Source organism: Pseudophryne corroboree, chromosome 3, assembly GCF_028390025.1.
Source record: "Pseudophryne corroboree isolate aPseCor3 chromosome 3, aPseCor3.hap2, whole genome shotgun sequence".
In the NCBI taxonomy this organism is placed as follows: Eukaryota; Metazoa; Chordata; class Amphibia; order Anura; family Myobatrachidae; genus Pseudophryne; species Pseudophryne corroboree.
Window position 1 is genome coordinate 339,238,389 of NC_086446.1, and position 15,265 is coordinate 339,253,653.

The 15,265-nt window shown below is 46.4% G+C and overlaps 1 protein-coding gene across 1 annotated transcript in view; it reads left to right on the forward strand.

Moving 5' to 3' along the window:
- Positions 1–15,265, forward strand: part of SKAP1 (src kinase associated phosphoprotein 1) — a 958,799-nt gene that overhangs the window by 827,858 nt on the left and 115,676 nt on the right. Inside the window, exon 12 of the mRNA XM_063963151.1 lies at positions 10,542–10,654. Within this exon, the coding sequence (XP_063819221.1) occupies positions 10,542–10,654 (113 nt within the window). The remainder of the gene's footprint in view (positions 1–10,541; positions 10,655–15,265) is intronic.

Consider the following 15,265-nt stretch of genomic DNA (forward strand, 5'->3'; position numbering starts at 1 on the left):
TTCATCTAGAATTAGGTGGGACACATCTGAAATCGGGACCCGACGTGACGAATAGGATCGCGACCCCTAATGATTTATTAACGGAGTTACTATTACAAAAAAACCTGCGGTTAGTAATAATTACCTAATTTGGGGGAGGCTTGGCTTTTAAAATGGGTCTTTTGAAGGAAAGCAATGTCTATGCGCTCTGCCCACAACTCCCGTAACAAAGTGGACCATTTTTCGGGGATATTAAGTCCCTTCACATTGAAGGAACATAACCTAAGGTCAGAGGGCATTCAAGAGGCTGAATTTGATGTCCAGAAAGCGTAAGCAAGGTAACGTAGACTTACCAAGGATGCGGGGAGGGCAGAACATCCATCCGCATTGAGTGTGTCGAGCCGCAATGGTGATGAGTGGAGAAACCAAGAGAAGAAAGGAAAGGAAAGAGAACAGGAAAAAGAAGAACATGTGGAGAAAAAACAACACAGAAAACATATAACCATATGACAACAGCAACATGTCCAGTAAAATGGCAATGTCACCGCCGTTAAGCCGTAGGGAGGGTTTACCCACGACTTAAGAGCCAAAACAGGCAGGCGGCCTGACCCAACTGGGGAGCAGTAGTAACGACACAACCCAGGGACAGTAACAAAGCAGTGCTTAACTAAGGAGACTCACGAAGGAAAAAACAAACAACCGATTGTAGCTGTATATGGAAAACAGTCTCCCCTTATTATAATATATGCAGCGGGAAAAAGTATCTCTATATAAACATATAAAAATAAACTTATAGAAAGCCATGGAATGCAATAATCCCAAGCATCAAAATTACCAAAGAAGGGGGGAGGGGTGCAAGCATGAAAAGGCAATATCACTAAGTGACTAAACGTGAAACAAAATCTCTGGTATAAAGGAGGAGCAATGACCTAGCGTTGAACTCCAGGATCGGCTCAACCAGATTTCTAAGAACCAGGCAGTGCCGATCAGTGTTAGACTTTATCTGGTAAGTCCATATCGGAGAAAGAGAAAATAACATAAATCAAGTCCCAGTTTCTCCATGATTCGGAGGTGACCGAGTCGATCCCCGTTTTCTGTTGTTGGCCGGGGTCCATGCTGCCTTGGGGTCGGAGGCGTTGGTGGGTCAAAACGATTATAAGATTGAACCCAATCCGTTAAGGCTGGTTTAGGTATAGACAATGCTGAGCAAAAATTATCCAAGTCATCTGGCGTGTGCAAGACAACCTGTCGGCCCTCAAAGGTTGCTTGAATATTGAAGGGGAAGCCCCACCGGAACCGTATACCCTTCTCTTTAAGAGCCTCTGTCAGGGGTTTGAGAGACCTACGTTGCTGGAGTGTATACCATGACAGGTCCGGGAAGATCTGGATCACGTTATTGTTAAACTCCAAACGATCAAATTTGCGGGCTTTACTAAGTATCTCCTCTTTTGTGTGATAATAGTGAAGCCGACATATCACGTCTCTTGGAGCTTCAGAAGAAAGACCTTTCGGCCGCAGTGCTCTGTGGGCCCTGTCAAACAGTATGGTATTGTCCGGTTTCGCATCCATGATCTCATTGAATATCTTAGTGAGGGCGTCCATGATACCCGGACCTTGTATATCCTCCGGCAACCCCTGGATGCATAAGTTGTTTCTCCGGCTTCTATTGTCGAGGTCGTCCTGTCAGTTCCACAGTGCCTTCAGTTCCTCGGCCTGAAGAGCAACTGTATCACAGAGTTTCCGTTGGAACGAAGAGACTTTGTCGACATGATCTTCCACATCTGTGACTCGATGGGATATTTGGGAAATATCTGCCTGGAGGACGGAGATCTCAGATTTAACCGTGTCACGTATCTTTTGTTTCAAATATAAAAAGTCTTGTTTAGTAGGCAGATCCTTTTGGTAGGGAGTGCACGCAAATAGGCCAGAAAATCAGCCATAGAAGCTTCAGGCCCATTGTCCAATGGAGAAGAGTCGGCTCCCGCCATCTCTCCGGTGTCGGCAGGAGAGCCCGAAACAGAGGATGATGAACGAGTGTCTTCACTTTCTATGTCTGGTTGAAGATAGAGAAACAAGTTAGGTTGTAGGGACTTGTCACTGGATTTCTTAGGCGCAGATGATTGTCCCCCTTTCTTAGTTTTCCCCATCAGCAGACGTGAAGCATAATAATATACAGTGAAACAGGGGAAAGTCAATTAATTAGATCAAAAGCATTACATATCCGGCTTGCCGAGTCCCGCTGCATTACGAGTGTCCCGGGTTATGCCATCAGCCACCAATCCCAATTGTGTATGGATGATTCAGGGGTTCATGGCATGGAGCAAGGGCAAGATTCAAGGCATTAATGCTGCAATGGGGAGGTCAAAGCAGACTGCGAGACACGTGTAGTTATCAATCAGAGGGTGCACTTAAACAACAATCACTACAGGGAGTAGCAAGAATAATGCATCTAAAATGTTACAGAAGCCCTGGAAGTGTAGTGAATATGCTGTGGCGAGAGAGCACAAGCCTGGCAGCTATGTGCACTTTCAGCTTTCTGTGTGTATACTCAGCAGTTTGCAAAATGAAATGAGATGGCCGCTGCTGTGCAGGTGGGAAAAGAGTCTCCCTGGTGTACCTGGGGGTGGCAGGCCTCTATGAGAAGCCCTTGTTAATGTGGGGTATCCAGAGGTCTGGGATAGGACCCTTATCGCGTGAGGAGTATGAGGGATAGCGGCTCTGTCCACTCCAAGCGCTGGTGTCTGTAGTGTGGGCGTGCAGCCCCTTTCCAAGATGGCACCGCCACCTTCAGCAACAAGGCCTTGGTGCCCGTGATCTCCGGGGCCGGCCAAGCGTTGGTGCCAGTGGGGGATCCGTGTTACGGACGCTATCCCAGCGCCCATCTGTGGAGGAGAGGAGGACCTCTCGCGCGGCTTCCGGCCCCCGGACACCGGGGCGCTGCGGACGCGTCCGCTCTGACCAGCGGGCTCCCGCTCTGGGTAGCGCAGCCGCGGGAGAGCCCACCGAAGACAGCAGTCAGGCGGGGAGACACGGCCGTGGGAGGGTGATGTCTTCTGAAGCGCTTGCAAGCGCCGAACACCCCACTTCTGGTCCGGAGCTGGCCCAAACTCAAGGCCCCAGCTTCTGGAGGATGGGGTGGGTCGCAACCCGCACGGAGGCAGGAGGCCCCCGCCGGCTCCGCAGACCACACCAACCGTGTCAGATGTGCCACGTAAGTCCAGTGAACACATAACCATGGTAGCAGCGGCCCCAAATACACAATTTAATCAGGCGTCTGGCAGGAGCTCTGGCAAGTCACAGCCTCTCAGCCCAGCAGCCAGGCCACCGAGACTCCTCTTTTCTTATGCGCAGCATCACATGCATGAAATGTAAGTAGGTAGGATTTAGATTTTAAGTCAGGGTGAAGGGATTTCTTAAAATGAGTTTATTGTAATAAAACTATATCCCCCTTGGCCTTTTTAAGGGAAAGAAAAAGCTTGGTGCGTTTGCTAGGGCTGTTCAAACCTTTAACATTATGCGAATATATTCTAAGAGCCATGACATTCGATTCTTCAGAACGCCTCACCTCCTCCCTCCGGACATCGCATCACTGCAACAAACCAAACCAAAAACATCATAAACAGACATGGCAATCGGCATACATCACGTCTGAGCAATAGAAGAGAGGAAAAGGGACAAGAGAAACATAACACGGGGAAAGTTGGGGACCAGAAGAAACCACATCTGGTCTAACGCGCCGGTTAGGAAACGACAGAGAAGAGTCACTAAGTGACAACAACCGGACTCGGGTATAAGACCCTACGAAGGGGACGCGGCCTGGCCGGGCCAGGTGCATCAAGGACAGCGGACACTTAACATCATGTGTCCTGAGTCTAGGGGCCAGTGTTAAAGGGATAAAAAATGGGACAAAACATCCTAGATCCTACTACCATATAGAGCAACCAGTAATATATAGAAATAACTTCCCGTGGCCAAAACAAATATTGCCTGGGATGGAAGATAAAACTAACATACAACTAACCAAAGGGTGTCAGTTCCAGTACAGCAGAGTATGTTGCCTGTAAGGGGAGCCCCAGCCATAAACTCTCCCGCCAGGCACTAACACTCTTATACAATGGGAAGAACTTAGTTTCTACACATATATGCAAGGTGCGGGGGAAATAGGGCCAGTAGATGAGACGAGAAAGGAGAAAAATTACAGCACCACAACATACGCGTGTATAGAAACAGAAATATACAGAACTAAACAGCATATAAACATATGAGGCCTCAGGTGGGAGGGCCAGCAGAGGCAGATTTCCGTGCAGAGGGTACTCTCGTCCAATCTCGGTTCAAGGAGCGTCTGGGGATGGCCGTCGACTCTCTGGGAGAGGTCTCAAAAGCCCACTGCGGAGACTCATAAGACCGGTGGAGGGGAGAGGCCCAAGGTTTGCAAGAGTCCTTTAGCTTCAGCCAGATCTCTAGCTGAGTGAAGTCGGTTACGGTGCCACACCAAAATGCGAAAGGGGAAACCCCATCTGTAGCGAATGCCATTGTCCCGAAGAGCCGAAGTTACAGGCCTGAATTCCTTTCTTTTAAGTAGGGTAGCAGGTGCAATATCTTGGAATATTTGAGGAGAGTGACCCAGGAATTCTAGTTTGGGGATCTTCCTAACCTCTCTAAGAATGTCCTCTTTAGCCATGTAGTAATGGCAGCGCAGAATAACATCTCTAGGCTGAGCGGAATCCTGGGAGCGCGGGCGAAGAGCTCTGTGAGCCCTATCCAACAAGAGATGGTCCTCCGGAGTTGTTGGCGAAAGGTGTACAAACAGTTTTTTAAGGTAGTCATGCAGGGACGTCATATCAACGTCCTAAGGACACCTCTGACGCGGAGATTATTTCGTCGCGCCCTGTTGTCTTGATCTTCTTGGCATTCCAGGATAAGCTGAATCTCCTGCTTTAGGCCATGAATTTCGTCACCCATTCCCTGTTGGGAAGCGACCACGTCATCTACTTTAGACTCTAGGTGGTCCGTTCTGTCTCCAAGGTCGGTAACATCGGTCTTAAGAGATGCGATTGCCGAATGTACCTCCGACTGCATAGATTTCCTCGTCTCCTGAATTTCCCGGAAAAGCAGTTGTAGGTCTTTCCTCCGAATCCGAAATATCAGGTAGCGAGGGAGTCCCTTGCCCCGGAGATTTAGCATGTGAGTAGGCAAATTTTTTAAGGCTTTGATTCAGAGCCGCTCCATGTTGTTGTTTTTTATTACTTCTGGGCATGATGGAACGGATTGGCAGATCAAACTTGAGAGTCACTGCATTACAGAGCTATGAAAATCCCGGTAGTAGAAAAATAATACTGTAATTAGTATGGCATAGATATCGGTGAAAGAAAGTCCCAAGACTCAGGGCATGTTCCAATGGATCACATTGTAAGGAAAGTTGGTTACCTCAAGCAGATTAAATCAAACAATAAAAGAAACCAGTAGATGGAGCTCCAATGTTAGTTATCATAGATGACGCCAGATATTCAAAGCAATGGATATATATATAACTGAGACTCTCCCAGTATTGAAGGTACAGTCCCAGTGGGGTCTCCCCTGATAACTGTCGCTATGATTTAGAGTGATCAGGCCCCCCACTGTGATATATATATGAGTGAGACACGTGTCAGAATAGGGAGACATGTGAATGCAGGCACAGAGCATCTCCCCACACTCCCACATTAAGACCCCCTAGGAGATATGAGGTAGGGCCCAGCAGGCGGTGGGTCCCAGCCACGGACCAGCCAGTAGCTAGGACACCCCACTGTTACCTCTAACAGCTGTAGGAGACTGAGGTTCCTGGGTCTCCAGATCCAAGTTGGCCGCCAGCGTCTGTATAAGCTGATGTAGCAAGAGCCCAGCTCCACACAGGCACAGAATGCAGGGCTTCCCGGGTGCCAGAGGTAAGGAGGCAGGCGGCGCTGGGCTTGTACAGCAGGGGGGAGCTCTTCCCGGCCAGCCGCGGAGATGACTGGCCCGGTCCCGGGCCTCCAGAGGCAGGCGGCCGCCGCCGCCGTTACTGTAGTCCCCGGCTCAGCAGGCGGAAATGGGCCGCAGCACGGACTTCGGCGCCCGCTGTTCAGCCTCAGAGCCCCGCCAGGCACACACGGAGGGCTGCGATGAGAGAGGTGGAGCTGGGTATGCTGTTGAGTGGGCCAGAAGGAGCCCCCGCACAGCGTCCACGGCGGGGTCCGTCCCTGTAGGGTCTCTGTAGAAATTTAGCCCCCGGCTTCTGTATGGCACGCAGGCCCCAACCCGCAAGGAGGCAGGAGGCCCCCTCCGCCTCCGGGACCTGATGCACCAAGTGCAGGGGGGTGGGGGACAGGAGCAATATGCAGGGGGCAATAAAGCCAAGTAAGGGCCAAAAAGAAATGCGGAGAAGGCTCTAATTAATCAGGGGCCTGGAGCTTCCCTCAGGCACGTCCGTCCAGCTTGCCTGCCAGGCCACGCCCCCCTCCTGCTGTCTTTTAACATATCCCTCTCTGCTTCTCCAGCTCTACCTCCCAAGGCAGGCCTGGCCAACCTGTAGCTCTCCATCTGTTGTGTAACTACAAGTCCAATCATGTTTCACCAACTGATCGATGGAAGCATATCCTGAGATTTGTAGTTTCACAACAGCTGGAGAGTCACAGGTTGGCCAGGCCTGTTCTAAGGCTTCCATCACTAAGTGTAACATTAAGACCATCAACAAAATTTCCTTATCCTCCCTGCTTGACTCACTTCTCTCTGTCATGCACTGAACAAGCCACTTCCCTATACAATGCCTCCCTTACTTTTGCTCTTGACTCAGTTGCTCCAGAGACCACTATTCACCCTTGCAGATCAACACCTCAATCCTGGCATTCCAAATTCCCCAGATATCTGCAAAAATTTTCACATGCTGCCAAGCGCCAGTGGAGGAAATCACTCTCTAAGGCAGTCGTACTTTAATAACCTCCCAGTCTTTAAACCCACAACATCTTTTTGGCACTGTTAACTACCTCCTCTGCCCACCCTTGCCTCAAATCCCTTCCTTACTCTCTGCGCTTGACTTTGCCACCCACTTCACTTACAAAATTGACTCTATGTCAGGATCACATTCCACTAGACCCTCAACAACTCGCCCCCTCATTTTCCTATCCCCATCCATCTTACCAACTCGGACTTATTTTTCCCCTGTATTTGGAGATGAAGCCATGGCCCTCATCTGGTCCCCGTCCCCCCACTTCCACACTAGACCCTATACCCTCCCTCCTCCGCTACCTCTTTCCTTCTACCTGTTCCCATCTTGCCTACCTCCTCAATCTCTCTCATCAGGCACTGCCCCCTCTTCATTTAAGCATTTTCTTATACCCTATTCTTAAAAAAAACCTACCCTTCAGTCTAACACTCTCTTCTACTGACCCATATCTCTCCTTCCTTTTGCTTCCAATCTCCTTGAGCGTATTGTCTTCAACCATCTTACTGCCTTTCATTCCTCCCTCTCCCTGCTGGACCCATTTCAGTCTGGCTTCCTTCCTTTCCGCTCCCTGAAACTGTCCTCACAAAAGTCTGTAATGACCTCCATGCTGACAAATCCAAGGGCCACTAATCCCTGCTTTTTCTCCTTGACCTCTCTGCTGCTTTGACACTGTGGCCCACCCTCTCCACCTGCAAATCCTTCACTCCATTGGTCTGCGTGCCACTGCGCTCTCCTGGGTGTCCGCTTTCCACTCTGACTGCTCCTTCTCTGTCTCATCTCATGACTCCACCTCTCCCACACTTCCTCTAGGTGTCCCCCAAAGTTCTGTTCTTAGCCCTCTCATTTTCTCTCTATATATGACCTCTTTAGGTGAACTCATTAGTTCTTTCAACTTCCAATATCATCTTTATGCTGATGATATGCTTTATGCTCTCCTGACTTATAGCTACACATCTTTTTGCTATCTGCTCTTGAACTTAACATGTTTAAAACTGAGCTGATCATCTTCCCTCCCTACCATATGACCTCACCTCCCACAATTTAATTATCTATTGATGGTACATTATCTCCTCTAGCCCCCAAGTACACTGTCTTGGAGTTATCCTTGATTCCTCCCTCTCCTTCAAACCACCAGGGCCGTAACTAGGGGGGGGGGGGGGGGGAGGGCTAAGGGGGCATGCACCCCGGGTGCAGGATTTGAGGGGGCGCCAAGGAGTTACAGAGAAGCAGGGTTTTTTTGTTTCATCTTTTGTACCGGCAGTGCTGTGCTGCTCCAGTGAGACAGCAGACAGCTCCCAGGGCAATGTATCTGACTCACCTGTCTGCCTGCAGCTGGCTCCGACACTTCGGGTGAGCTCCCGTACCTCAGATCTCGCCCATGTTGGCTACTGTCTTAAACTCTCTTCTTTGCCATGCAATGCTGCGACTAGCATGCGGTGCACGATACAAGCTACTAAAGAAGCGCACTGTGCTCCCAGTTAGCAGTATCAACCTACGCTTTGCCTCCCAGATGGGGAGATTTGGTGTAACTTATAGGGGAGTGTAGTGCAGTGATGTAGTGTACCATATAGGGCATGTAGTGTGGTCATGTATTGCAGTATATAGGGGCATGTAAGTACACCAATGTGATATAGCCTGTAAGGGGATGTAGTGTAGTGATGTAGTGTAGCATATAGGGTTTGTAGTGGAGTGCATAGGGGCATGTAGTGTAGTGGTGTAGTTCAGCGTGTAGGGGATGTAGTATAGTGATGTGCAGGGGATAGGGGAGTAGCACAGTGATGGTGTTATGATATAGTGCAATGTATGGGGACACACACAGGAGCATGTCATTGAACATGCTGACGGGGCATGTGACGCATAGGGCATTTGAGGCACATAGGAGAATATTGTCCAGTAGTATCCCATTTTTCCAAAATGTTTGATAATCTGATTATTTTAGTCTGATAGGTTGTTGTTGTTTTTTTTTGTGGGGGGGTGGGGTGGGGTAGGGGGGCTTCAAATTACTGCCTTGCCCCGGGTGACGAAAATCCTAGTTTCGGCCCTGAAACCACACATTCAGTACCTCCCACAGTCCTGCCATTTTCATCTCAAAAATATTTCCAGGATCAGACCCTTTTTCACCCTGGATGCTACTAAGACCCTCATCCACTTACTGTTTGTCTACAGTTCAGACTACTGTAATTTCCTATCTGGTCTCCCTGACTACTGCCTCTCTCTCTGCTGCTGCCCAGCTCATCTTCCTCTCCAACCGTACTACGTCCACTTCCCCTCTCTTACAAGCCCTACACTTGTTACCTCTTTAGAATCCAATTCAAGTTTCCAGCTTCAAGCTTGTCCTGCATTGTTTAGTACTGTGAGTCACTGTTTTCTTGTTTTGCTCATTTGTTTATGTACTTTATTAGGCAATGCGGAACCCTTGTTGTGCCATATAAATAAACAATAATAATAAAATAAATTTCCTGAAAAGACAATATGGTCATATGCCTCCAAATCCTGCAGAAATCTGCAATTGCCATGACGTTCCTGTAATTATTTAGTACAGGTTGAGTCTCCCTTATCCAAAATGCTTGGGACCAGAGGTATTTTGGATATGGGATTTTTCCGTATTTTGGAATAATTGCATACCATAATGAGATATCATGGTGATGGGGCCTAAATCTAAGCACAGAATGCTTTTATGTTACATATACACCTTATACACACAGCCTGAAGGTCATTTTAGCCAATATTTTTAATAACTTTGTGCATTAAACAAAGTGTGTGTACATTCACACAATTAATTTATGTTTCATATACACCTTATACACACAGCCTGAAGTCATTTAATACAATATTTTTAATAACTTTGTGTATTAAACAAAGTTTGTGTACATTGAGCCATCAAAAAACAAAGGTTTCACAATCTCACTCTCGCTCAAAAAAGTCCGTATTTCGGAATATTCCGTATTTCGGAATATTTGGATATGGGATACTCAACCTGTAATAGCTATGTGAGATTTAATAAACACAATGGTCTATTTTTAATAAGTTTTAATTAAACTACACTGATGTAAGTCAGATGAAATACAATAGAATAACAAATAAGTATTCCAAAGGTACAGAACGCAGTTCTTACAATCTCAGGTTATAAGGTTTTTAGTGTTTCCAAATTTAACCGAAAAAGAATATAGAGCTATCTGTATTTTTATCTATAACTATGCTTAGGCAAGAATACTAACAAACATTTACTAGTTGATAAGTATAACAAGGTGGGAGGAGGGATAAAGAGGGTATTGTTATGAAAGCCAGTGAACAGGTAACGTGATAAAAAATCTCTTGTGACCTACAACAACCAATCAGATTTTGTATTTTTTTTAGCACAGGTTAGACCAGTGGAACACGACACATGTAGCCACCAAGGCAATTTTTGTAACCATGGGGATGCAAGATAGATACAGTGAAAGCAGGTATCTTGCATCCTCCTGCATTGCACCAGGTCTCATACAATCAATATGATTGTGGCTACAACCCTGCAGAAATTATGTTATTTTATGATATTATATCCAGATGAATGTTCTTTCTATTAATTTTAATATGTTTTTGTTTTCATATTTTTCACCAGGGGACTCTGTAATTAACTATGCAGATTATTACCAGGGACTCTGGAACTGCAAAAGTGACAAGAATGATGAGCTGTCATTCCAGCGTGGAGACATCATCCGTATTCTAAGCAAGGTGAAATGGTCTGGAGAATGGAATAGGGAGGGAAACTGGTTGGGTTATGGGACATGGTGTTCAGTACAACAGTACATTTATTTTAATTTGCTTTTGGAGTTTCACAGATTTGACATATCATATTATCTCTCTATGTGCTTTAAGAAAAAGTATGGGGGAAATATGTTCATGATTCACCCCTGTGAAGTGGGTTTGAAAAATCTTAAGGAAAATGTGGACAACATTGGTCTTGTACAGAAATATTTTTTTTTTCAGAACTATAATCTCCATACAAAACGTAGAAAGCTGGATCACTATGGCCTGCAAATTACGTACTAATAATATGGAAACAAGTAGTATAAAATTATTATTATTCCTTGATCTGCAGTATTGGATTGAGATAAATTTAACTAACTTTTGATCTGGAAACACATATTAGAAAGGTTGTCCTCACTGATCTTTGGTGTGCTCAATGACCAGCAGAAATGTTGTGTTCACGAAGTTCAATACATGAAGAGCAAAATAAGGGGCTCATACACATTGCAATATTGGCATAGCTGTCTGACAAATGTATCACCATTATTAAAATGTATTAAATAGCACACACACCGACTTGCTGTTTGCTAACACTGAGTAATTTTCCATCTTACATCAAAACATTTGCCTTACTGTTAACCTGTAGACATTAACCACATTTTAAATACTTGCAAATCGTCTTTATTTCTGCAGTTCCACTGCTTTCTCATTCGGCCACCACTCCTTCTTCTATTCTCGTTTTACTACCAATATTTAACCCATCCACACTATGGCCATGCTGGCAACATCCCCCATTAATCCTTGTTTTCCTAATCCTTTATTCTGTTGCCTAGTACCAGCTCTATCCTTCTCTCCCAGTCTCCTACATCTCACCCTCTCTCCTCTCCTCTGTCTCCATCCTCCCCTCTCACTCCCTTCCCCTCCTCTTCTGTTTCCCAATTGCAATCTACTTCTGCCCCCTTACAGGCTCTCTACACTACTATTTAAACCTTCTCTCTCCTTCCTCTGCCTCACACCTCACAATATTGTTTTTAGGCCAAAAGGTTGCACCAAGGTTGCTGGATGACTAAGCTAAGCAACACAAGTGGACAACACAAACACCTGGCCCATCTAAGAGTGACATTGCAGTGTCAGACAGGAGGGCAGATATAAAAAAAAAGGCCCCAAACACCACATCATGCAAAGAAGAAAAATAATTGCAATGAGGTAGTTGTATGACTAAGCCAAACGACACAAACAATTGGCCCATCTAGGCATGGCACTGCAGTGGCAGACAGGAGGGCAGATATCAAAAAAAGGCCCCTAACAGCACATGATGCAAAGAAGAACAAAAAGGTGCACCGAGGTTGCTGTATGACTAACCAAGCGACACAAACATTTGGCCCATCTAGGCGTGGCAATGCAGTGGCAGACAGGAGGGCAGATATAAAAAAAAGGCCCCTAACAGCACATGATGCAAAGAAGAACAAAAAGGTGCAACGAGGTTGCTGTATGACTAACCAAGCAACACAAACAATTGGCCCATCTAGGCGTGGCAATGCAGTGGCAGACAGGAGGGCAGATATAAAAAAAAAAGGCCCCTAACAGCACATGATGCAAAGAAGAACAAAAAGGTGCACCGAGGTTGCTGTATGACTAACCAAGCGACACAAACAATTGGCCCATCTAGGCGTGGCAATGCAGTGGCAGACAGGAGGGCAGATATAAAAAAAAAGGCCCCTAACAGCACGTGATGCAAAGAAGAAAAAAAGGTGCACCGAGGTTGCTGTATGACTAAGCTAAGCGACACAACCACCTGGCCCATCTAGTAGTGTCACGCAGTGGCTGAATGTCGAGAGTTGGCTGCAATTGTTCGGTCCAATAACAGCATCTCTAGCACGCTCCAGTCACTTTTTAAAAAATCTGCAATTGGTGGATTTATACGGCAGTACCCCAGGACTCATACGGCAGTGTCAGACAGGATGGCACTTTTCAAAAACTAGGCCCCAAACAGCACCTCATGCAAAGAGGTGAAATGAGGTAGCTGTATGACTAAGCCAAACGACAAACAATTACAACTGGAATTATACATCCAAATCACTGTAATTAATTGGCAAGATCACTGTAATTATACGTCCAAATCACTGGAATTAATTGGCAAAATCACTATAATTATACGTCCAAATCACTGGAATTAATTGGCAAGATCACTGTAATTATACGTCCAAATCACTGGAATTAATTGGCAAGATCACTATAATTAATAATTATACGTCCAAATCACTGGACATATAATTGAACTGCACTGCACTGAATTAATTGGCAAAATCACTGTAATTAATAATTATACGTCCAAATCACTGTAATTAATTGGCAAGATCGCTGGAATTAATAATTATACGTCCAAATCACTGGAATTAATTGGCAAGATTGCTGTAATTATACGTCCAAATCACTGGAATTAATTGGCAAGATCGCTGTAATTATACGTCCATATCACTGGAATTAATTGGCAAGATCACTGTAAATATACGTCCAAATCACTGGAATTAATTGGCAAGATCACTGTAATTGTACGTCCAAATCACTGGAATTAATTGGCAAGATCACTGTAAGTATACGTCCAAATCACTGGAATTAATAATAATTATACGTCCAAATCACAGGAATTAATTGGCAAGATTACTGTAATTAATAATTATACGTCCAAATCACTGGAATTAATTGGCAAGATCACTGTAATTAATAATTATACGTCCAAATCACTGGCATTAATTGGCAAAATCTCAGAATCGCCTGCCTAGTGAAGTTGGATTTGTTACCGGGGACACAATACCTCCATCAATTGTCTAAATCCCACTGCACTAATGGCGGATACCGGACGCATGTCTAACACCAACATAAGTGTCAAGGCCTCAGTTATGAGGGCTTCCATCGTCATGTGAAGCTGAACCACTAGTTATGAACATAGGCCAGGACCTCAGCCGTTCCTTGCCACTCCGTGTCGTAAATGGCATATTGGCAAGTTTACGTTTCTCCTCAGACGATTTAAATTTATTTCTCTGACGTCCTAGTGGATGCTGGGAACTCCGTAAGGACCATGGGGAATAGCGGCTCCACAGGAGACTGGGCACAAAAAGAAAGCTTTAGGACTACCTGGTGTGCACTGGCTCCTCCCCCTATGACCCTCCTCCAAGCCTCAGTTAGATTTTTGTGCCCGACCGAGCAGGGTGCAATCTAGGGGGCTCTCCTGAGCTTCTTAGATAAAAGTTAGTTTTAGGTTTTTTTATTTTCAGTGAGACCTGCTGGCAACAGGCTCACTGCATCGAGGGACTAAGGGGAGAAGAGGCGAACCTGCCTGCTTGCAGCCAGCTTGGGCTTCTTAGGCTACTGGACACCATTAGCTCCAGAGGGATCGAACACAGGCCCAGCCTCGGAGTCCGGTCCCAGAGCCGCGCCGCCGGCCCCCTTACAGAGCCAGAAGCAAGAAGAGGTCCGGAAAATCGGCGGCAGAAGACATCAGTCTTCATCAAGGTAGCGCACAGCACTGCAGCTGTGCGCCATTGCTCCTCATGCACACCTCACACTGCGGTCACTGATGGGTGCAGGGCGCTGGGGGGGGCGCCCTGAGCAGCAATATTAACACCTTGGCTGGCAAAAATACATCACATATAACCCCCAGGGCTATATGGATGTACATTAACCCCTGCCAGAATCCATAAAAATGCGGGAGAAAAGTCTGCAAAAAAGGGGCGGAGCTATCTCCTCAGCACACTGGCGCCATTTTTCCCTCACAGCTCCGTTGGAGGGAAGCTCCCTGGCTCTCCCCCGCAGTTAATACACTACAGAAAGGGTTAAAAAGAGAGGGGGGGCACAATTTAGGCGCAGTATACATATATATATGCAGCTATAAGGGAAAACACTTTTTATAGGTGCTATCCCTGTGATATATAGCGCCCTGGTGTGTGCTGGCATACTCTCCCTCTGTCTCCCCAAAGGGCTTTGTGGGGTCCTGTCCTCTATCAGAGCATTCCCTGTGTGTGTGCTGTGTGTCGGTACGGCTGTGTCGACAGGTATGTGGAGGATAATGAGGTGGAGGCGGAGCGAATGCCTGAAAATATGTTGTCACCCCCTGCGGGGTCGACACCGGTGTGGTTGAACTTATGGAAAGATTACGTGAAAGTGTCAACTCCTTACATAAAAGGTCGACGACACAGAACAGCCGGCTACTCAGCTTGTGCCTGTTCCAGCGTCTCAAATGTCATGGGGGGCTCTAAAATCGCCCGCTACCTCAGATAACAGACACAGATGTCGACACGGATACTGACTCCAGTGTCGACGTCGATGAGACTGGTGTACCCTCCAAATAGGTCCACCCGTTACAGGATTGAGGCAATGAAAAATGTATTACACATTTATGATTATACCCCAGGTACCACATAAAAGGGTATTGTGTTTGGTGAGAGAAAACTATTAGTAGTTTTTCCTGCATCTGAGAAATTAAATGAGGTGTGTGAGGAAGAGTGGTCTTCCCCCGGTAAGAAATTGATAATTTCTAAAACGGTTATTGGCAGCGTACCCTTTCCCGCCAGAGGATAGGTCACGCGGGGAAACACC